The 23,669-nt window shown below is 33.7% G+C and overlaps 2 protein-coding genes across 2 annotated transcripts; both read right to left on the bottom strand.

Annotated features, from left to right (window-relative positions):
- Positions 1-16,603: 16,603 nt before the first annotated feature.
- Positions 16,604-21,730, bottom strand: LOC124633902. The gene is made up of 2 exons (XM_047169272.1): positions 20,643-21,730; positions 16,604-16,659 (listed from the first exon to the last, which is right to left on the bottom strand). Exons 1-2 carry the CDS (start codon positions 21,031-21,033, stop codon positions 16,637-16,639), a joined length of 414 nt encoding a protein of 137 aa, XP_047025228.1. The 5' UTR covers positions 21,034-21,730; the 3' UTR covers positions 16,604-16,636.
- LOC124633901 lies at positions 16,855-19,393 on the bottom strand. Its single transcript, XM_047169271.1, has 2 exons — positions 18,303-19,393; positions 16,855-16,917 (listed from the first exon to the last, which is right to left on the bottom strand). The coding sequence occupies exons 1-2, from the start codon at positions 19,391-19,393 to the stop codon at positions 16,884-16,886; spliced, it is 1,125 nt and encodes a 374-aa protein (XP_047025227.1). The 3' UTR covers positions 16,855-16,883.
- Positions 21,731-23,669: the final 1,939 nt, after the last annotated feature.

Genomic DNA, 23,669 nt, shown 5'->3' with positions numbered 1-23,669 from the left:
GTGTGGGGAAAAAATTGGGAGGCCTTTGCCACGCAGTGGGATACTTGCGGGACAAAAAAAAAACAGATCAAATATTTCGCAAAAGCGTATTATACGCTGGTACTCAGCCACACCTCACCCGGGATGCACTGGCACGAACTGTTGCTTAGCTTGAAATACAGTACCAATTAAAGTTGACATCCGACGCCTCCTACGGTTTGCACCTCGAACTTTCGATTGGTTCTCACGTGTACTATTTATTTTGCTTATTGCCTTTTTTTTTTGCTGATCGTATCTAAAGCAGTCATTATGTGGTAGTTTAAATTTCGAATGTAGGCACCTAATCTCAAATGTGATTGCTCAAAATGATATTGATTGAAAACCCATTTTACAGTGTGATGAGTTTTCTGGGAATGAATTGTGTAATAACAAATTTCCGTAATTCATATATGTATTTCTAGAAATGTTTGTGAGATGAAAGGAACGTTAGTTATTGGTTCTTGTAATGATATTAACAGGTTGGTTCATAAACACCGTAAAGTAAACACGTAGAGTAAACACTATTATTAATTATCAACATTCTTTATAAAATTGCAACATTTTTTTGAAATATTTTGCCCATTCACCGGCAATATGTAAGTAATTAAAAAGCGCTAATATAAAGCTGAAATCGATTGTTGTGTTAGTACACGATTATATATTTTTTCCGTTGGCAAATTATGACATAACTAAGTATTGACTACATAGTATTTGCGCCACCCTATCCTTATTTCTCTGTACACGCAAAACGTACATTTAACGCATTTAAATCATTCTAAGCTTGTATAAAACGAACAATCAATTTGCAAAGCCAAGGAAAGTCCAAAAGGAAGCCTGTTATTCTTGCTTGTGAAAGCAAATTGCAGTCAAAGGTTTAATGTTTGAATCTCTTTCTCTATTATTCATTTGTATAATATAAACTACTAGGTATTCTTAGCTGTTCCATCCAAGTCCTGAGGGAACTACTTCACGATCGCGAATAAAGAGCAGTCTATGCCTTTCTTAGGTTTCAGACTGAGATTTTGGCATGAATTTGCAACAGACAGACAAAGTTAAAATCATACGTATAGGAATCGAATCGTTCCGAGTGTAATTATAAAGTAAATTCAAAATAATAATTTAACTGTTAAATATATATACTGGCACTAAAGGTTTGGTCGACAAATAACTCCTTGATATTAAAAAGAAAAATGATGTCGTCGGTATATTTTGTTTTAAAAATAATTTGAATAATTTTCCTTCAATACAAATGCTAAGAATATGACATTAAAAACCTTGAAGTTTTCAAAAAAAGGAAGTTTTATTGCATGTGTTTCACGATTTATATCGTGTGTGGATGCAATATTTCAGCGAAAGCAAAGCATAAGTTCAGTGACAACCCAAGTAAAAAGGTTGTTTTGTTCAGTAAACCCTTTTGAGTTCCAGAAACATGCCACAAAGGTTTTTCTACAATAATAAGAGGGTGGCTCGGAAAAGTATTGTATCTTGTAGTTAACATTTGCGCTAGTCAATAACATAAATGTTATTGAAAATAAACTTTTAGTCAGTATTTGAATAGGTATACGAATATGTTAAAAATACATAATGGGACTGTTAAGAAATTAGAAAAGTCATAAATCGTACTAGTATATTGTAATCTGTTTTTATGTTATGAAGAATTGGATGCCGATATTATTTTGTGTACTGTTGTTGACCTCCGACCCCAAATGAAATACATACAGAAACTACTAGATTTTACTTAATGTCTCAAGAATAACCCACATCATCGAAGCACTATCCAAGGCCTGAAACTTCACAACCAACCAAAGTAAATTATTACACCACCAACCTCAAGTCTAAGAAAATACAACGAAAAGCAATTTCTGTATAACCGCAGCAAATAATAAGATGCCTACATCTATGTTTATATTGAAAACTAAGGGCGTTTCACCCTAGGGTGGCGTGGCGTGGCGTGTCATAAAGAACGCTTTCATGCAAAGTGGATTTGTGAAAGTTTTCGCTTGAAATAATATTTGAATTTGGAATACTGACGTCATGGTGTACGGTGGATGATGGATGTTGTCTGGAGGTGGAACACGGAGTAAGGAAAGATGAGCGGAGATACCATAGTGCAGATAGGTCAGGCGCCTTCTTCTAGGTCACAGTACGGTAGATATGACCAAAACGATCAGTTACGAGTGAACTACTGAGGTGTTTGGGTACTTTGAGATATCTGTCAACGATTTTTGCTATTACAAGAAATGGTCGGGCCGAAATAAGGGCGAAAACATTATCGTTTCTTGTCCAGCCATTTTGGCGCGATACTTTCTTAGGCAATTTTCCATTATAGCTCCTCCGCTAGTCATTTGATTCTCCATGAATTAGAAGCATGCTGGCTGGAATTGATATGGCAAAGCTTTACTTTGGTTTAATGGCTCCGTTTGTTTCGTGACAGAATAATAATTATTGGGTATATACGGGTAATGATCGTAATCGGTACTTTATATTTTTCAGTTACAGTTACAGTTACAGCCTTTTTATCGTCCCACTGCTGGGCACAGGCCTCCTCTCACACGGAGAAGGATTGAAGGGTTGGTGATTTCAGACTATATAGTCCAGGTTTCCTCAAGATGTTTTCCTTCACCTTTTTATCAGCCATTGGTGTCTAAGATATACTCAGAATGTACATACAAACTTAGAAAAGTTGCATTGGTACTTGCCTGACCTGGATTCGAACCCGCGCCCTCATACTCGAGAGGTTGGTTCTTTGCACACTAGGCCACCACGATTTTTCAGTTGCCTTGAAATAAATATTGTTTCAACTTTTCTTTGTTTGAGCATTACACGAGTATGGACTAACTGAGGAAGGAGACAAAGGTTAGGCAGGTGAAGATGACATTTCTAGTTAAATCATTAGAAATAATATCGATAATAATAGAAGCCAGAAAGGCACCTCTCCAACTTCATAAACAGCCACTTCACTAGTACTTAAATTTCACGAAATTTTAACTTCGCAACATTTCATCAACCGAACACATTATTTCATATCGCAAACCAAATAAACTCGACATAAAGCACAAACATATACGTAGATATAGATTCTACTGTCACAACATGTTTCATGAAAGTTTTCCCATAAGTTGCTGGGGGTTAGTGCCCCTTCCCATAATTCACCCCTACCACCCTTAACATGGTATGCTTCTAATATGATACAAGTACATGCATATTTATAATAGGATACTAAACTAATGTAAGGCTTTTTTTTTAATCAGAACAACTTTATTAGGGAACTTATTTATGTTTACTATACATCTGCCTATAAGTTTATTTTTTAGTCTGGAAAGTTAAACCCTTAAACTGATTTGAATGTTTTTATGGCAAAATAAATTGAAACCTGAAGGTGTAAATAAGATGCATTTTCATATGCAAAAAATATTCTTTGTGCCCATGAAATTGACAAATACAGTCATAGAATCTTTATTTACAGAGATCATATATCACCGTTCAATCGGTATGCTTGAGTAGGTGCTCGTACATACATTACACTAAGCAATAGTAAATGCTTAACATATAATAGAGCTACTTAAGTAGGACAGAGTTAAGTAAATACCTTTCCAATTTATTTACTTTTCCTATATAACCACATAGTAAACTGTAAAATGCGCTATCTCTCAGATAAAGTAAACTGTGATACACGTGAATCTGAGAAAAAAACATTCGTAGAATTAAATAAGTATAGACAGACCCAAGTAAATACCTTTCCAATTTCGGCAAACTTCTGCACCACCTATATTTCCACCATAACCACACAGTGAACTATAAAAAGCCCTATCTCTCAGATATTGTGTAACGTGGGCCGCTTACAAAAACGCGCTTGAATTTTATGATAGCTTTAACGGCACATATGTATGTTTTATTTAGTTTCCCCATATCAGTTTCTTTTATGTACCTTTGTTTGATAGCCTAATCTGTGAGTGATCTTAGTAATAAAATGTATAGGAATGATAGGTGGTTTGGTTTAGAACTACCTGGTTCCAAGCAAAATCTATTTGGTTAATCTGTAAAGAAAATTGAACTTTGGAAAATTATATTTTTTTGAGAATTCACAAGCATACAGTTCACAACAGAGAAACCAAAGAACAATATTTTAGAGTAAGCCTTAGGCGTAAACTTGACCCTTGCTTTAGTATGAATGTAAGTATCCTATTTCCATTTTTAATTGGGAATGCCTTTTTAGATATATAGTTTCTATTATTAGATATTTTGCCTTCTATGGACAAAATAACTGAATATACTTAACTATATGAAGGTCCAATGCGTACCAAGCAATAAATTGCACGAAGACCTTTTATCTATAAAAATATAAGGCTATTATTAACTTTCTATTATAGTGAACTGTAGCTAACATAGAAAATCAAATTCGAGCTGGAATAAAACAAAAATATATTCTATGAAACGACTCAAAAAAATATAAAAAGACTCAATAGCAGGCTGCCTTTTTGCCGAATAACCATTTTATAGCAAGCTATATCAAATATGATTTTTACGGTAAGCCACCTCACGTGAATGGTTTCGGAGCAAAAGTAATATTTTTGTACGAGTCTGTACCTACGTACGTAATAAAAAGAAAACGTGGCCATTTTCATGAAAACTGAAAATTGGAATAAACGATTTAAGCAAATTTTATAAAACGAAATCCTTGTATCTTTTATCAATTATGAATAATTTTTCGGTTTTATTAAAAAATAAAAGGTATTTTAAATTTTATGAATCGTATATTTTTTACAACTTCTAGACTCATAAGGGATTCAATAGTGGATGTAGATAAATAATTTGACGACCTATTTATTTGTACATACACAGATACATTCAACCAAATCTAAGCAACCAAATCTACATAAATATTTACCTGGGCTAAAACACATACAAGAAATATGTTATCCAATTTTGAACTACTAACATAGTAATTGTAATTGAAACAAATTATGCCTAATATGGGAAAGATACTCTCTTAGAAATAAACCAAAATTAAATGAAAACTTTTTTACAACCAAAAAAAACAGTACCTAGTACTAAAACTTAAATTGAAATATACGTTGACAGAACTACTCGTAGTAAAAGAATCGCAATAAAATCTAGCAGCTGACTTGAGGTTAAAGGGCCTATAAAAATGTCTAGCATGATGTGCGTCTTTAAAAAGATAGTTTTATTATCTTTTGACTTTAAAAGAAAAATGCTTTACAGTGTATTATTTTTAAAATAAAACGTTTATTTCACTTGTTCTTTCGTATGGTGTAAAGTTATCTACAGTATTGATAATCTTCTGTTGCTGGTATATCAGTACTAACTCGTAAAACTGGTGGGCTGTTATTTGAACATCTTTGGCAGTCATGGGTTGTCAGAAGTCCGAAAGTTTGACAATCAGTCTTACCAAGTAGTATCGTAACTAGGCTAAGGAGGTCAGATAGGCAGTCACTCCATGTAAAAGACTTTAAGTCAACCCCTAGGTAGTTTGGGAAAGGACTAGGCAGGTTATGATTACTTAGTTAAATATATTGGATGGACCTCGCTGAAGAAGTTGCCGGCGTTACTGCAAACTCCGTTGAAGTCCCCGTTGAAACCCCGTGACCCTCAATATGATTGGAAAGGACAAACTTACCTGGGAAACAGGGAAGTGGACGGGAAAGAAGACTGCCGACGACGGGGCACTCGATGCCGGCCGGCCAGCGGGACACTTTCTCCGCACTTGCTTCGTATTGTCTTTTCATGAGTCCGGGTGATCGAGACAGCCCTTCCAGCGAGGTTTTTAATGGGTTTTAATTGTTTTTTATCGCGCGATGAACCGCGGGCGATACCAATATTTGACTTTCCCAAAGAGAAGTGAAACAAAAGCGAAACCCGTCATGGCAGGAAAAAAATAAAAAGAAAGAAATGAGGAAATGACCAAGAAGTCTGAACATATATGTTATTGCTAAAAGCCTGTAAAAATAAAGTAAATGATATAAAAACTTATTTTTGTACTTTATTCTGTTATAGGTTATGTTTTTACAGTCTCTTTCTAGGAACACCTCAAAAAGTCCCAATTTGCAATTACCCTGAAATACTCCAAGCTTTTTTGTAGTGGTTTTAAATGAATTACCAGTATTTTTCTTGCAATATTTTTATATCAGCTCAATGGTTGACATTTCCCCTGAAAAGAAATATTCAAATAAAATCGAGGTTCGCAATCTTTTTAAATTTCAGGTAAATGATAAATGATAAAATATCAGTAAAAAGAATCAGCTACCAAACCTTTTTATTTCATTGGAAAAAATAAAAAATCATTTTACATTCAACTGTATAATTACAGGCGTTTTACATCGATCGAATTGTAGGTAATCTATAGTTCGGCCATTCAGAGAATGCGTTCCTGACACGTCGCGATTGAACTGACGACGTAACTTTGCAATGGCGTTGCAGTTACGATAAAAATATTTTTGCTGGTTGTTTACCGTTTTAACAATTGAGGAGCATTAAAACAACATTATTATATCAATAATCAATGAATGTTATTACGTCGTCAGTTCAATCGCGACGTGTCAGGAACGCATTCTCTGAATGGCCGAACTTATAATATAAAATTAAATACGCAATTTGCTTGCAAACTAGCCGATAACGACCAATCAGCATTGTTAGGGTTAATAAGCAATCTATTGGATTCGATAATAATTGATACCCTTATTTTCTATTTGAGAAAAGCAATTTTCAAATCGCTCGGTATTTTATTTAAAGAATTTGTATTAGAAACGATTTTTCGAATCATTAATACCAATTTAACAGGTCTTTGGTACTTTGTCAAGGAAAATTTGTAAATGTAACGTTAGAAAACTTATTTTCTGAAATTAAATTTACACTTATTATGCCTTTAATTAAATCAAATTACATAGAGGTAATAAAAAAACATGTGCCCATGTTATTCATTCAACATTAACACATTGCAAAAACAAGTCGTACATCTATGAACGGAAGCTCCTAATAAGGCCACGTACCGTACAGTCATTAAAATTACAACATATGAAACACATCTTAATAAATAGATTAGTACCTGCATTTATTACATATTGAATAACATATTATATTCAGAAACAGTTTTAAAATTCCACTTTTATTTCACTTCATATTCATAAGTACCGAACTTTTCATCGAATCATTAGGCATCTTGACTTACTTGACAGAAAAACTTACCTCGAATTAATCCCTGACAATTAACATTTTAAAAATTCGAACAGGCAAAAATCCCGTTCAGAGACCGATCATTAATTTATTACCTTAACAGATTGGCCAATAGGGTACAAGTTGCCAAGAAATGTGCACTAATTAAAAAAAAGAATCACGTAAATCGGTCTATAAACCTCGGAGTAATCGATGTACATACATAGAAAAAAAAAAATATATATACCGGCCGAATTGATAACCTCCTCCTTTTTGGGAAGTCGGTTAAAAACTGCTGGAGGTCATACTGTAGAACTACATATGTTACAAAAAATCGAACATGAAAAAATCCAGAACCGAGACCCATTTTTAGTCAGTAATAGTCTGGCACTCCCGCACCGTTGCTAACCCACAACGGGAGGGGTCATTTGATGATTTTTGTCATCGACAAAAAAAAAGGACGGAGACCCATCATTAATTCATTACCTTAACAGATTGTCCAATAGGGTACAAGTTGCCAAGAAATGTGCACTAATTAAAACTGCTGGAGGTCATACTGTAGTACAGATGTGACAAGATACAATCGTTGGTAGTTCGGTACGTGACGGTGCCTATCTCGGCACTGGTTTAATTGAACACGCTGCGGCGGTTGACCGGTGTTGTGTGGGGCAACGCAAACAGCGGTTGGTTGTGGTGGTTGGTATGGGATGTAGGCTTTTTGGGTTGACCATATTTATACCGTTTTATATATAGCCTTCATTACTGCTTATTCTTTTATATAGCTTTACTATGTGGAAACGTTTGCATTGTAAGGCTGAATGACTATGTATTTTTGAATATTCAAGCAAAATATAGCTTTTACTATTTATATTCGAACTACCAGAATGCAAATTAGTAAATTAATTTTACAAACCAAAATTGTTCACCAAAAGCTTAAAGCAGCATGTTTTATGATTGAAATTGTGTACGGATTACTAATTACCTGCAATATCACATACATTGACCAAATAACTACCGTATGTTGACCATGTTTTTTATTAATAGGCATTGTTTATTATATTTACCAAAAAACAAACATTATAATAAAAAGTCTCTTGTCTCATAGCTCCACCGTAAGCCGAGCAGTTGAATACGAGTCTATAGTTCTACTGGTTGTTATCAAAACAACCTTTTATAAGGAGTAAGCCGTTTCGGTACGTAATAAATAGGTACACGTATTACGTTAATAGAACCTTGTATATAGAAGATAATATATAGCACAGTAGCGGACTTATGGATTTCTATAATCGATCTAGCTGTTTGTTTTGCTTACCGGAGATAGTATTTTGACATTAGTCCCATAGAAACCTATACCGACTTCCAATCCCAAACATAAGATAGGTATGTTATTGAAATCAACACTTATTGTATTAAATACCACAGCAAAAACGACATAATTGAACACATAAACAGACCAATTTTAACTGAATACCTACTTACCGTAAGTTGCTGTGTGGAATGCTCAAGATAAAGATATAAAATTAAAGTGAGAGCAAACTATTAGAAACCTGTCAAAAATTGAATTTATCTTTTCTCAGTCAGTGCATTATACTTAATGTAAAAAGTTAGTTTATCAAGACTTGAATGTTCACAGATTCAAACTAAGTATTTTCGTACGAAAAAGTGGAAAATTGAAAATTCCTATAATAGTTTCTTTTTTTATATATAATCGAACATTTTTAAAAATTGTCCTGTCACGATATAAAATTGGTTTGTCTATTCAATCGTATAAAAATAATTTGATTCTCATATAACTTTCGCGTTTATTTTCATTTTTGTTAATCTCCATTGTCATTAATTATTGTCATCACATTCCGCCTTCGAATCCTTAAAAAAAACTGCAAATGCCCTCAGAAAAGTGGCTAAAACTTCAATGCATTTTAAGTAGGTACCTCAATTATGAAATACGGCTACACGCAATATCCAATATTCTATAATAAGGCTACAAATAGTCCCGCGGCTACACCTTACTTACTTTGACCGGTTATCTACTTGCACCCGGTAGCACTTAAAACAAGGTTATTTTGATTTCTTAACACCAATAACTTAAGGCAGTGTGCAATATTGTGTTGGCGTAATAACTACGAACATAATATTGATTTTCACAATACAGGATGTGTCATAAACCATCATTAGCGAAGCTTCAACAAGCGACCTTAACCGAAATCAAATTGTGTGTTCCATTCAAAATAAATAACCTGTCATCGCAAAATGGCACAGACGTTCAAGTTATTCGATTGTACATTTGATAATAAAATAATTTGACTGTGACGACCTAAGCGTCACCAGTCTTACGTGACCTCTTCACTCTCCCAAAATATAACTACAGACGATAGATCGAATAGACCAACCAAAACGCTACCACGGGCCACTTTAAACTGGCCAAAGTGTTCGAAACATCATACGAAGATATGACGTAGTTTTTTTAATTACTTTCCGTCATTCAATCATCAATCAATAAGTCTCGAAGATTGATGAATGAGCCACTAAAATCAATTCACTGGTGATGATGTATTCCGCTTAATTTGACACTAAATATATTCGATGAGGCTAAACGACGTCTCGTAAACGCTTAAACGGATCGTAAATTGATTTTTTTCGTTCGTTATTTGAATAAGCTTTCTAAAGAGATAATGTGACAGTCCATCAGTCGAAACAATCCGCGCTTATCAACAGTCAAATCGCGACTGTCGGTCTGAATGGCCAATGGCACAATGAAGCCCTAAATAACGTCTGTGGACGTCGGTTCGGCGCCTCAGACGACGTCCGAGACCGCGCCGTTCGTATTCGCGCGGAGTGACGGACAATGCCACCGCCCTGACTGCCCTGCCACCGGCATTCATTCAAGCGGCGTGCGGCGGGTAGAAGCGACCGCATCCGCATTTACGGGTTATTCGACTGAGAAAAGATAAAGCTTTTTATGGTGAATTGAAATGTTTCTCTATTAGAATATTTCTTTGAGCTGGATTTTCAACGTGTTTGTTAGAGCATATTCGGGATTTATTTACAGCTGTGATGATTTCAGTCAACTGTCGTTTTGCTTTGAGGAATGAATTTAGATAAGTATATAAGTAATTATATATTAATTATACCACATATCTATAATATATACTTATTAATATATAATTATATTAATAAGTATATATTATAGATGTAATTCCTTAATGATCGAAGTTTTCGTTGAAATGTTACGAAAACACCGTAACCTATATTCCACAATAATTAAGTCTATTTACATGAGGCACGTAATTCAGTAAGTAACGAGGGATTTGCTGTGATATGACGTCATTGTATACGTTTTCACGTCACGTTAATTGACGTGACTGACACGGGAAATGCCGTATTACGATATCACAACATGTTATTAAATAAAGGGAGGTTTTATTACATAAAATGAGGTAGTAAGACTTGCTTGATTACCGAAGTGTACGAAGATTTGTATTTTTATATCATTTAATTTGATACATTAAGGCTTGTGCGGAAATAATTGTTGTTAATCTATTAGGAGTTGTTATTGTTGTTGTGTAAAGCATTTAAGGAATAAAATGTTATTTATTTAATTGTTGTGAATTTAAACTAATATGCTGAGTTACTTATACGACTCTGAGCGCTAAGCTTTCAAATACTAAGCTACATGGTTATTCAAACTCGTTAAAACAAACCCCGATGTTTCAACATTTAATCGTATTTTATGACATGATTTGCACAAAGTGTATTTTTTATTTGATACTGGTTCAGAAGTTACTAAAGCCATTGCAAAAACAACTTACATAATACAATTAGAAGAACATATTTTTTACCGTATTTTTTTTTAATAATAATAAACTTATAAATAACATCAATTACAAAACACAATTCACAAAAATAGATGTAAAGCATAACTGGAAGGCGCAGTGAGCGTAGTTGTTAACAAGAAAATGTCAAGCAACAAAGCAACTCAGGCCGACACGTCAGGGACGCGGCGTGATTGCGCCGCGCTGTCTCGACGCCCTGAGATATTAGACTTGCACTGTCTCGGTGCAGTTGCTCGTAAACATCGAACTAAACCCCTGGAAAAGACGACTAATTTGATTTTATATTTATTGTCTACATACTTTTAAAGCGTTTGTAAAGATGAGGCTACAAAATATGTGAGTTTGACAAGGCAATTTATTTTGCGTATATCCTCTCTGTTAAAGGTGCGTTCAATTGTTAAATACTACAAATTTTAAACCGAAGCAAAAATATTTTTAAACGGAGCGTAGAATCAAAGATGTTCACGTAATTAGATAGCTCATCCAGTGACCTAAATCATCCGCGTCGAAACTTTTGAGTTCGAGATTGTGTCCCATCTCCTTCTAGCAGGTTATTAATGTAGTTTTAAAATGTGCACTCCAAATGACTTTATCTGAGTTAAAACCGCGGTTAAAGCTTGTTTTTGTGCCTCTGATGGACCCATTTAACTCAATTCATGAGGAATTAAAAGATTATGATAAAAAATATACTTTACTTGGGTGATTGTGTAGAGTTGTGAAGACCATTGTTTGTAACCTGGACTTTTATTAATTATTAGCTTAATCTTCTGGTGTTACCCATATCATAAGGTACTTAACGTATCTGATTAAAAGTAGATTACTTATGACACGGAATCTTAAATAAATCAAGCATCTATTAATAATACACGTAATTAAAATGTCAAAATAAATATCTTCATAAATATTATCTATCTTTGAGATAACTAAATAAAAAACCCATAAAAATTATTCACATAAATACTGTTGGACATAAAGGGAAAATTGAAGTACAAAAAATGTACTACATATTTTAAAATAATGGAGCCAAAATATCCATCCGTTATGCAGTCGACATTCTGCGTAAATTTTCCCTTCCCTTAAGCAAAATTTATGAGCAAATATTTTGAAAGTCTATACATTAGTTAATGAATGCAGCTCTTGGCAATGTGTACGCAACGTCTTCAGTGTCCCTATTCTGTGATTCGCGATTTTAATTTTGATATGATTGTCTTTTGTTGTTAATTTTAAGTGCCTTTTAAAATGTTTCTTTGCATTATTTATTTTTTAAGTAACGAGAGCAAACATTTTCTTCAATCATCCATCAGTACTCACAAAGGTCCACTTAAAGTTCGCAGATATAAAATATGAAAAATAATTACTTCAAATAAAACGTAATACCAAAAAAACACTATTCTCCGATATAGAAACATTTATGTTAAATAAATGTTACTTAAATAAAATATTCACAGAACTTGAAAAACGTTGTTGTCAAAATATCGCGCTTTTAATATTTATATCAGTTTACCTTGAAATACGTAAGCAGTCTCAGTACGCAAACTGTCACAGAATAAGGCCGTGACTATAATGGATGGCATCAAGACAGTCGCTTGACGCACCCCTGCAATACCATTATAGAGCCTTCTTTCCATCGCCCTCTTCGGAATAACGATAATTCGTTTATATAATACCTATATCTTGTATTATAAACGACTATGAATTTTTACTTCATTTATAATATTAACCTTTTAGAGAAAGTAAATTTGCACAGAGCTCAAAATTAGCGGGTATTTTGGGCCAGTGTAATGAAGAGGGGTACTTTTTTTTAAAGAATGCTTTGTTAAATTATGAAGTTACTTAATAAATATTTAGTTTATTTAAGACAATTATTACTCTTCATTCAGTATTAAAAAAGAGATCTTTATATTACCTACAGTGATTTAACCGGACGGTGAAAAAATCAGGAATTTCACAAAAATCAGCACTTCATAGTCGAAAAACAATTGAGAAATTGAAAACAAAAGAATTTTTAAACACATAGGAATTCCTTCAACCATCGTGTTGTACTGCAATAATAATTTCATTTTTTTTCTTCGTGTTTTAACGAGGTTCGCATGTTAATGAATGTATTTAACGCAGTTATTTATTTACTAGCATTTTATTCCGTACTTTCAGTATGATTGTGACCTAAAATGTGTAAAACAGCCTAGTATTCCGAGGAATTCTGCCACTAGAATTCTGCAATTTGGTATACGGGCGTTTCTCTTACTCATACACTAAAAGAAAAACATATTCTTTAGCGCATAATTTTCACAGTTTCTCGCACATCGTGAAAGAACTATTCTAAACCTGCCTCAAGTTTCGGTTTATAATCATACCAACTCTCAAACTAGTTCAGCCCCTTAAAGTGTCACAGACAAAGCTATTTTCCGGCCATTTGATATCAGTCTGACATCACCCTATATTTTTCATCAGCTTCTAATCTCACTGTGGAAAATATCGGAACAAAGAAATGCTCCATGCAGTCAATAAGCTACAAGTAAGTAACCAATATTCCATGGAATTAATACCTTCAAGGACTATTGGGTTTCTGACAACCCGAAACTAATGCCATAGAAATTCGTAAAACAATATTTACCACAGCAGTGTAAACGGTGGTTTGAATACATCCAATATTAATAAATATGAGTAACGCAAAACTTATCCATCCTTATTTATTAAAGAAAAACTATGTATGTTTCACGCCGTATGTTCCAATACTGGTAAGGATAGGTTAGGTTAGTTAGTTAAACATAGCTCATACCAGAACATCATATAGGCTACTCTTTATCGATAAGTGGGATAACATACCTTCGAGACGCGGGCGAAACCGCGGGCAGAAGCCAGTCATATGTATTTCAACATTCAACGAACTATTTAAACAATATCATGATTACCTTATGACCTAATCAAGCCCACCTGTTTTGCAAAAAGGCAATTCCACCGATTTTAATTAAAATACACAATTTCAAAGCAATTTGTATCCAATTATATAATAAAAGAGTTTTATATGCTTTAATAATAAGTTATGGCTGTATGTAATGTTGAGAACGAAGACATATCAGATGCGTTTAGTTGTACGTGAGAACTCTAAAGTCTAGGTTGTAAGACAATATCAAGGAGTTAGGAAAGATAAGCAGAGATGCTATAAGGCAGGGAGGTAAGGCGTATTCTTCTAAGCCAAATACGTACGATGGGCGTGAAATAAAACTATCAGTCACGAGTGTACTAACGAGGCGTTCGGGTTCTTTGAGACTTGTATCAATGATTTTAGATATTACAAAAATGGGCGGGTTCCAAAGGCGTTTAAGGTCTTAAACAGTAACGTTGTCCCCCGAACACATGTAGGCGCACTACTTTCTTAGGACATTTTGCGTTACGGCAACTCCGCTTGTCATTTGTTTCTCCATAACGATATACAGTGATTAAACAGAAATTAACGTGTGTGTGTGTTTATTACGAAATTGTCATTAGCTATACACAGTCTAGTTTTCCCAGCATTGTGACACTCTATCGCTTAGATGAACATGTTACGGGTTTCATTATAACCGTCGGTTAGATTGCGGTTGATAAAGTCTAGATGGAGAATTGAGACAATGTGTTTGTGTAACATTTTAGCTTAAGTTACATATTTAGCTTTAGGAAAAGATACTCTTGTAGCATTATCTACATTTTTAGTACTCGTTTTATTGATAAAAATAAAAGCACGTTTTAGTTACTTGTTAGTGAATTTTATATGACAAGACAAGGTACTTTTGTTCCTATATTTCCACCCATTTAAAAGAGAACCGACTTTTACTAAGAATAAAAGAATCCTGTGCATACTATGTATTTGTAGCCACTGTTGCACACCGTTCTGACAAAAGCTCTAATATTATAAAATCTTAAACGTACAAATGCTAGCTCCAAAAAGACATATTTTACAAGGACATTGATCACTTCATAAATCAAGCGTAGCCTAACAAATCCTTCTCAGTCCATCTTGAAAGTTCAACAATAAACATTAAAAACACATAAACTGGACTATGAAATACAAACAACATATCTTTTCGATTCTACGGCGTTTGAAACGCTCGTCTACACTTTTATAAGCGTCAAGACATGTTTTTGTAATCCAGATTAGGTTGAAGAAGAATTACGACGGAACCCGGTCAAAGGGAACCGTAAACAGAGCTTAACAGTTAAACGCAGTTCACAAAATGTTATATATTTTTTAGCTTTCAAACAGCCCTGTAAAATAACCTTAATTAACCCTGTTTTCCATTTTGTAGTCGACTGTATTTTGTTTGTTTACAGATTTTTTGTAAATTCACTGTGTCTTCGGTACTAATTAATATTGTTTGGGTTGTTTTTGGGTCATTGTTGTTTATTATTTCAATGTATTTAGGCCAATTTCTGAATTCTTGAAATTTTAGCTAAAAATTGTTTATTGAAGCCCTAAAAGTTTTGTAAATATTTTGTTTTTAATGAGGTTACATTTAATTCTGTGCCTAAAAACATCCATTATCAAAACAATGAATTAGTAAATCGAAATTCTTCAACACACTGTTTTTCCACCGCGCAATTTATATTCCACCATATAAAAAACTACTAAAAAGAAATACAAGAAAATCCGTGAACCAATCCGACAAAGGTACGTATCAATGTCAAAAATCGCGTGATAACTACCCTAAAACCATGCATTCACCATAAAATATTTTGATACAGTACCAACGCTAAAAAAATATTGCCGATCGTTGAACCCCGATCCTATAAATTTTGTCACCTCGTTACAAATAACTATGCACTTGCATGATCAAGTAACATTATTGAGTGTGCAGGGAAGTCGTGGTAATATACGAATGTTACTGGTACCTATATACATGTTACTTAGTACTGTTATGGATGAGACACGCAATGCTAGCTTTGGCCCTTTGATTAAGTGTTTTGTTTTGTGCGAATAATGAAGTCTGGGAGATTTGTGTTTTTAATTATATTGGAAAAGTACCTATGTAGGAACGAAAGCCTAAAATCTGCCCACTGCTTTTGATCAGATGTTAAAGTTATTAATTCATCAAATGATTGACTTTATAAAAACCGCATTAAGACAGTTTTGAATGGTCCATTGTATTATCCAGATCTCTAATTGTTTACGGTATTTTTATAGAATTGGCAAGAAATACGATGCACTCAATGAAAAAAAAATATCTTTGTATCGGAAATAAAAACTGTGTTGATAAAAACACCTACACACTATCAATTTTACTAAGACCTCAAAATATTCTCAAACTGAACAATCACCTTGACACACAAAACGTCAACACAAGTCAAAGTCAAAGTCAAAGTCAAAATCATTTATTAAAATAGGCTAATACGATTAGCACTTTTTAACGTCAAAATTTTACAAGAATGACAGCACCCCCAAAACGCCCCCCTTTCACCACTTCCTAGTGTTATGGCTGGAAAGAAGAAGCGGTGAAGAACAAACTTCCCAGCAACACAGCTGTCTATTACAATTTAATTATTATTAATTTATTTTACAGTTATACAATTCAATTTTATTTATTATTAATTTAAAACACCGAATAATACAAAATAAAATAAAGCACTTTTGTTCCACTTCAGAGCTGCCATCTGCGTTTATCTGTGAAATAATCATTAACATTATAATATGCCTTTTTAACAAGAATTTCTTTAATTTTATTTTTAAAAGAACTGTCCGTTAATTCCAACAGATGAACCGGAATTCTGTTATAAATGCGTACACAAAGCCCCACAAATGAACCGTGTACCTTATGTAAACGATAATTAGGTGCGGTTAACTTGTGTTTATTTCTAGTATTAAAATGATGTACGTCGCTGTTTTTACTATATGAATCTAGGTTTTGCCTTACGTATATTATATTGGCATAAATGTATTGAGACGCCACAGTCAGAATACCAATATCCTTAAACCTTTCCCTAAGGGAGACTCTAGCACCAAGTTTGTATATAGCACGGACAGCGCGCTTCTGTAGTACGAAAACATTCTCGATATCGGCAGCATTGCCCCACATAAGAATTCCGTAGGACATGATGCAGTGAAAATAGCTAAAGTACACTAAACGCGCCGTGGCTACATCGGTGAGAGCTCTTACTTTCCTGACAGCGTACGCAGCAGAGCTTAATTTACCCGTGATGCCAGTTATATGCTCACCCCATTGAATTTTGGAGTCTACTGTTATCCCTAGAAAAGTCGTAGCATGTACCGTTTCAAGTTCCTCATTGTTCAAAATTACACCGGGACCGAGATTTTTTACATTGGGCAAAGCAAATTTAATACATTTTGTTTTCTTCGTATTCAAAACTAAATTATTGGCTGTAAACCATTGCGTTACTAGTGAAAGACAAGAATTCACGTCATCAAAATCTACTCTATTCCTATCAACTTTAAAAATTAGAGACGTGTCATCAGCAAACAATACTACATCACACAATGATTTTAAATAATATGGCAAGTCATTAATGTATACAAGAAACAAAAATGGACCTAAAATCGACCCTTGCGGTACGCCCAAACGAACGGGTAGATTGGAAGATTTGACACCATTAACGTCAACACATTGCATTCTACCGCTTAAATATGAGCTAATAACACTAAGTGCGCTGTCTCTAATACCATAGTACTTTAGCTTCTGGGTAAGCGTTTCATGTTGGACGCAGTCGAACGCCTTGGAAAGATCACAGAACACCCCGATAGCATTCTGTGACTTCTCCCACGCACTGAATATATGTTTCAGTAGAGCAACTCCGGCATCCGTTGTGGAGCGACCCTTTGTAAAACCGTATTGTTCCGCATGTAAAATATTGTATGAATTAAAATGCCGGAGGAGTTGATTTAAAATTAGCTTTTCAAAAATTTTGCTCAACGCGGGCAGAATTGAGATCGATCTAAAGTTACCTAGATCGTTCTTGCTCCCGGATTTAAAGAGAGGTATAACTTTACTGTATTTCATAAGTTCAGGAAAGGTACCTGAGTCAATGCACTCATTAAATATACGAGCTAAATAGGGCGCAATATCGTCAATAATACAGTTTAAGACTTTAACAGAGATACCCCATAAATCACCTGTCTTTTTTGAATTTAATGACTTGAAGGTTCTTACTATGTCATAAGGTGAAATATAACTAAAGGTAAATGTGGCTTCACATTGACTAACACTACTACGTAAAAGTTTTTCGGCGTTGGTGGCAGAGGAGTCTAAGCCGCTAGTGGTCTTGATTGGAATATTAGAGAAGAATGTGTTAAATTCGCGAGCTACATCAGAATCTTTCTCATAAACTTGATTCTCATTAATGATTTTATACTGATTATCACGCTGTTTGATTTTCCCGGTCTCGCTATTTATAATATTCCACGTCGCTTTTATTATACTCTTACTATTCTTAATTTTATTACTGAAATACATTGATTTTGCCGCATGACAAACTTTTTTAAACAATTTAGAATAATTCCTAACAAATCTAATAAAATTTTCATCAAAATTATAATTTTTCATTTCATACAACTCATACAGCTTAGCTCTACTCTTGTAAATGCCGGGGGTAGCCCACTCATTGAAGTTAGCCGTTTCTTTTAGTACGAGCGTTTTGGTTTTAAAACTAGAATTAAATTCGTATTTTATTATATCAAATAGTGCTCCGTACATTAAATGGGGATTGTTTTTATTTAATATTTCACTGTCTAGTTTCGCGTTAATATTATTTTTAAAACTATTAAAACGACTGGTTGTTAAGGGCCGACATGTTATTTCCCGCTTGATTTTATTCTTTTTATCAGGAAACCGCGCCAGTTGACCACAATGATCGGAAGTTAGGCCATTGGTAATCAGAGTCTCTGTGGCGCTACAATTAGTAAATATATTATCTAAACAGGTTGACGAGGTTGCCGTAATTCGAGTTGGTTCTAGAAATAAATTTACTAAGTTAAATGATTTAAATAAGTTTAGCAACCTTGTAGTTAAAGAAGATGATTCTAAAATATTAACATTGAAGTCACCGCAAACTAAAAGTGATTTACTAGTGGAATTAAGTTTAGAGAGAGAATTTTCCATTACTGATTCAAAAGTGTTAAAATCACCTGAAGGAGGCCTGTATACACAAATTATAACAAACTGTTCCAGTTCAACACATGATAATTCTACATTGCGCTCGACTGATAATTTTACTATATCTGAACGTTCCTTACATTTTAAATTATTAGTTACAATTATAAGAGAGCCACCATGGATGGCTTCCTTTCTAACGAATGAACTTTGTACTGTATAATTACTGTTATTAAGGAATATTATTTCACTATTTCTGTGCCAGTGCTCAGTTATGCACATAACTTGTACCATATAATGTTCAATGAATAGACTTAATTCTAAATATTTGCCGGAAAGGCCCTGAATGTTTTGATGTACAACATTCAGTTGATGTGGCCCACCCTTTGTCGCACCATGTAGTTTAAACTATCAGGTGTATCAATAGTTGTATTAGTAGAACTACTAATATTATTAAAAGAAGAGGTTACCGTAGTAGAACCCGGGTCAATTTGTATATTATTTGCTATCAATATAGCAATTTGTCGTTTATAATAAAAACTAAGATACATTGTATCATTTGTCACTACAAAATTATTTATAAATTTATTTGTATCAAAGTACATTATTCTATTATTGTATTGCCTGGTTATATTGTACATTAATAGATTTAAATTAAATATGTACTGATTTTGTTCTATAGTAAAATTTTTAGAATATGGTAAGGCACAGATGATAAACTTGCAATTTGTTGTATTATTTAATTTTATCATTAATTCAACACAATCTATTATATTTTGTTTATTGACTGCTAGACTATCTCCAAATAGCATAATGGCAGTTGAAGTGGTATTAAGGTTTGTCAATTTAATTGTTTCTATTATTTCATTGTAGCTGGCACCGGGTGAACAATTGTTTATTATTTTACTTTTACAATATTGAGAGATTAATTTACCAAAACCAAGACCAAATCTATCAGAAAATATTTGTGATATATTGTTTTGATTTTCCGAATTATTATTATATGAAATGCTTGATGGTGGAATATTGCACTGAACATTGACAACAGGTGGTATTATGTCACTGCTCACTGCTGACTGCATAGTACTAGGCGATGTTAACTCTGGGACAGCTTGTACTGCTGGTTGTGAACAAGTACAGTTGGTATATTTATTTTTAAGAGAATCAAGACGGTCCATATTTTCACTACCTAACTGGAGCAGCTCATCGGTAGCCAAAATATGTGCCTTTACTTGATATTGGGCTGTCTCATATTTGTGTGTAATTTTTGTTAATTCGCGTTGCAGTTCAAGCATTTCCTGTTGCAGAACTAGTGTGTCTTGGTCATACATTAGCCTACTTTGTAAAAGTTGGTTAGTGCACAAATTTAACTGATTTTTTAATTCAACTTTAGTTTTAAGTAAATTATTTAATTTATGTGTGGATTTTTGTTTATGACACACTTTCTTAATTTTTTGTATCAATTTGTTTATTCTTATGTATTTTTTAATCTTTTTGTGACTCAAATTATTAATATGAGGTGGATTTGAAGTAACAAGCTCACTGAAAAGGCGGTGAGTGTCATCACTTTCCTGTTGTTGTTGGGTTTGCTTGAAGCATATTATTGACTTGTGAGCATCATTTAAGCTTGTCTCCAGTACCTTAATGCGACTCAAAGCCCTCTCATGAGCATCACTACATTCACTAAAAGAACCTACAAAATCCTGTAACCTATCCCGCTGATCCAGCACATCCATATATTGGATGTGTAATTCTGCAAGTTGAGACTTCAATTCAGAGTTTTTACTAATTATTTTCTGAATTTCTTCCTCGCTGTCATCACGTTCCCTTAACAGTTGTTGACAGAGCTCTTCGGATGTTTTGAGCTTTTCCAGGGCTAACTTCAGTTTCACCTCCATGTCCTTGGCAGTGGCCTTCCTTGTCATAACGAACATGGTGTCAGGTATTTACTGAAAGCGTGGAGTAAACAAGATGAGAAAGACAGAAAAGAATAGTTTTAGGTAATAGGTTTAGGTGTTGGATTATTTAAAATATGAATTTAGTAGTTTCAAGATTATATAGCATAGAACAGTTTGATTTAATTAATAGAAAATTAAGTACAAAATTGAAATGTAACTAAGTATAGATTTTGTTAACATAAATTATCTATAATTTGCCTTTAATGTGTAATGTAACAGAAGTTACTGTTAAAGGAACATGTAACTTATATGAAAATCAAGAATGTATTGGGACTTCTTTAGTTTTATTTGATTTTAATTTTTAATTTTCTAAGATAAGGTAGGTTACAAAATTGATATTAATTTTTATTTTTTTTTCGTTATTCTCACTTTTAAAGTAAATAACATAATCTACTGCCAGAGAATTAGTATAATAAAGCGTGTTACAGTTATAATAGAGAGATACTTCCCGTTAAAATCCGATTAATTTGAACTGAGCGGTTGACAGCTGACCGCCTCCGTGTTGTGTAGATTTTTACGAGTTATCCTTTTGCAATAACGTCACAAACATTTGTACACTATATTTACGACTATTACTATTAAATTATCAACTTTTTAGGGCGATTTAGCTAATTATTCTATTTTAATTCAATTTTTAATTATACAGCTGATTTTTGACAAGTCACCCGGCCGGTGTTGCACAAACACAGTTTTCCAAAACCAACCCTCTAAACGCGACGGCATTTCCCATCGCACGTTATAACGCATATAATCACGTTACGGCACATAATGCGTTATCCTTTCACGTTCTGACGGGACTAATGACGTTGAAAAATAAGCCAGGCTTAGCCAATGCAAGCGATACACGGGTTAATATAGTGGGGTGCCGCACTAATATATCGTGCGTCATATTTTTGACGTTATTACTTGTACTATACGTAAACGTGACGGTGACTTTTTATTTTATTTGTGAAAAATAAATTGTTAAAGGTCTTATTGAAACATCTTGTTTGGTGCAGAAGCGTGTGAGAAGAAATGGGGTGTATAATGCAAGGATAATAGAAACATCATAACAGCTTTTCCTGTACAATAGAAAAATAACTTTAATGCTGATAAATGCATCATTCACCTTAGAAATTGAATTGCGTTGCATATTTAAAAATAAAACTTCTTAGTCATGAAATGATAATTTAATTTAGTAATGATAGGTAAATAGTGTACCTATTTATACTTTTTATAGGCAAGATTTTACATATTTATAAGTGGTTGTCAAACAAGAATATAGGTACTTAAATAAGTAAATAGGAAATGTTTTAATGTTTGTCATATAAGTTATCTCAATTTAAACATACTGAGTAGAGTGACATTTCCAAGCATCAATTTTTCTGAGCTACGCACGTATAAAAATATGAACATTTTAAACACGGTCCGGTCACGTATCAGTGTTTATATACAGAAGTAAATATTTTGTGTTTTAAGCCCAAAGCTGCTATGGAACTCACGGGTTGACGCATGCGCTGTATAGACGAAAAACTGTTGCACGCGACTGTACTTTTTTTCTTGGTGGGAAATCATCAAATGATCCTCTTTCTGTGGGTGCAGCGTGAAGGAGTGTCAGACTCTTACAGACTAAAACCCACCATGTTCCTTCTTAAGCCCTTTATGTACCAGGGCCGCGGTAACTCTTTCGAACAATTCTGCACGCGACTGTACCTCGTTAGAGAATTCAACTGTTAATATAAATCTGTTAGAGATTACGTCTGTGTGAGATATTTATCACGAATTATGAAGCTGAGTTTATAGTGTGTGGGATTAATATTTTGTTTTGAAAATAATAACGATACATTTGTGTACACATAAAGTCCTCAACTAATGAACATATTATTATGGCATTTTGAAATGTTCATGAGTAAAAAAAAGTTTAGGACAATTTTGTAAAATGGACTCAATCGCACCAAATTATGTTTTTAGATATTGTAAGTTTTCTAACTGCATACAATAAAATAAATCTGTTTCTATTTTAGTTATTAAGTAAAGTATGCTTACACTGAAAATTTTATAAAAATAATAACATTTCAGATTCTCAAAAAACATTGAAATTGAAATAAGTTTAAAGTGCCTTCTACTTAGATAGCCCGAGTGCAATGTCTTATCATTGTCTGTTCACTGAATTCAAATACAATTTTTCTTAGCAAGCACTTACAACCCTTTCTCAAGAACACAATACTTACAAACGAAATTACTTTATACACTACACAATAATACGATTGTATTCTTATTATGTCTAATTTTATAAATGCGAATTTAAATTCATCTGTTTGTTTTTGTTTAACAGTAAAACTGCTGAACTGTTTGGATGGGATATCATTTAGTATCTACAGGGATAAATATGAGACCTAAAAGATATATATACCCAGCTCCGTCATTAATTATGGCTGTCATTTGAACATCTTTGGCAGGCACTACGGATAATCAGAAGCCACTAAGTCTGACAACCAGGCTTACCAAGAGGTATTGGGTTGCTCGGGTAACTGGGTGGAGGAGGTCAGATAGGCGGTCGTTCCTTGTAACTCACAGATACTGCATCCGGTTAGACTGGAAGTCGATCGCAACATATTTGGGCAAAGGATAGG

Source organism: Helicoverpa zea, chromosome 10 (assembly GCF_022581195.2).
Source record: "Helicoverpa zea isolate HzStark_Cry1AcR chromosome 10, ilHelZeax1.1, whole genome shotgun sequence".
Taxonomy (NCBI): domain Eukaryota; kingdom Metazoa; phylum Arthropoda; class Insecta; order Lepidoptera; family Noctuidae; genus Helicoverpa; species Helicoverpa zea.
Note: the sequence above shows the minus strand (reverse complement) of the source record. Positions and strands in the feature narration are given on the sequence as shown.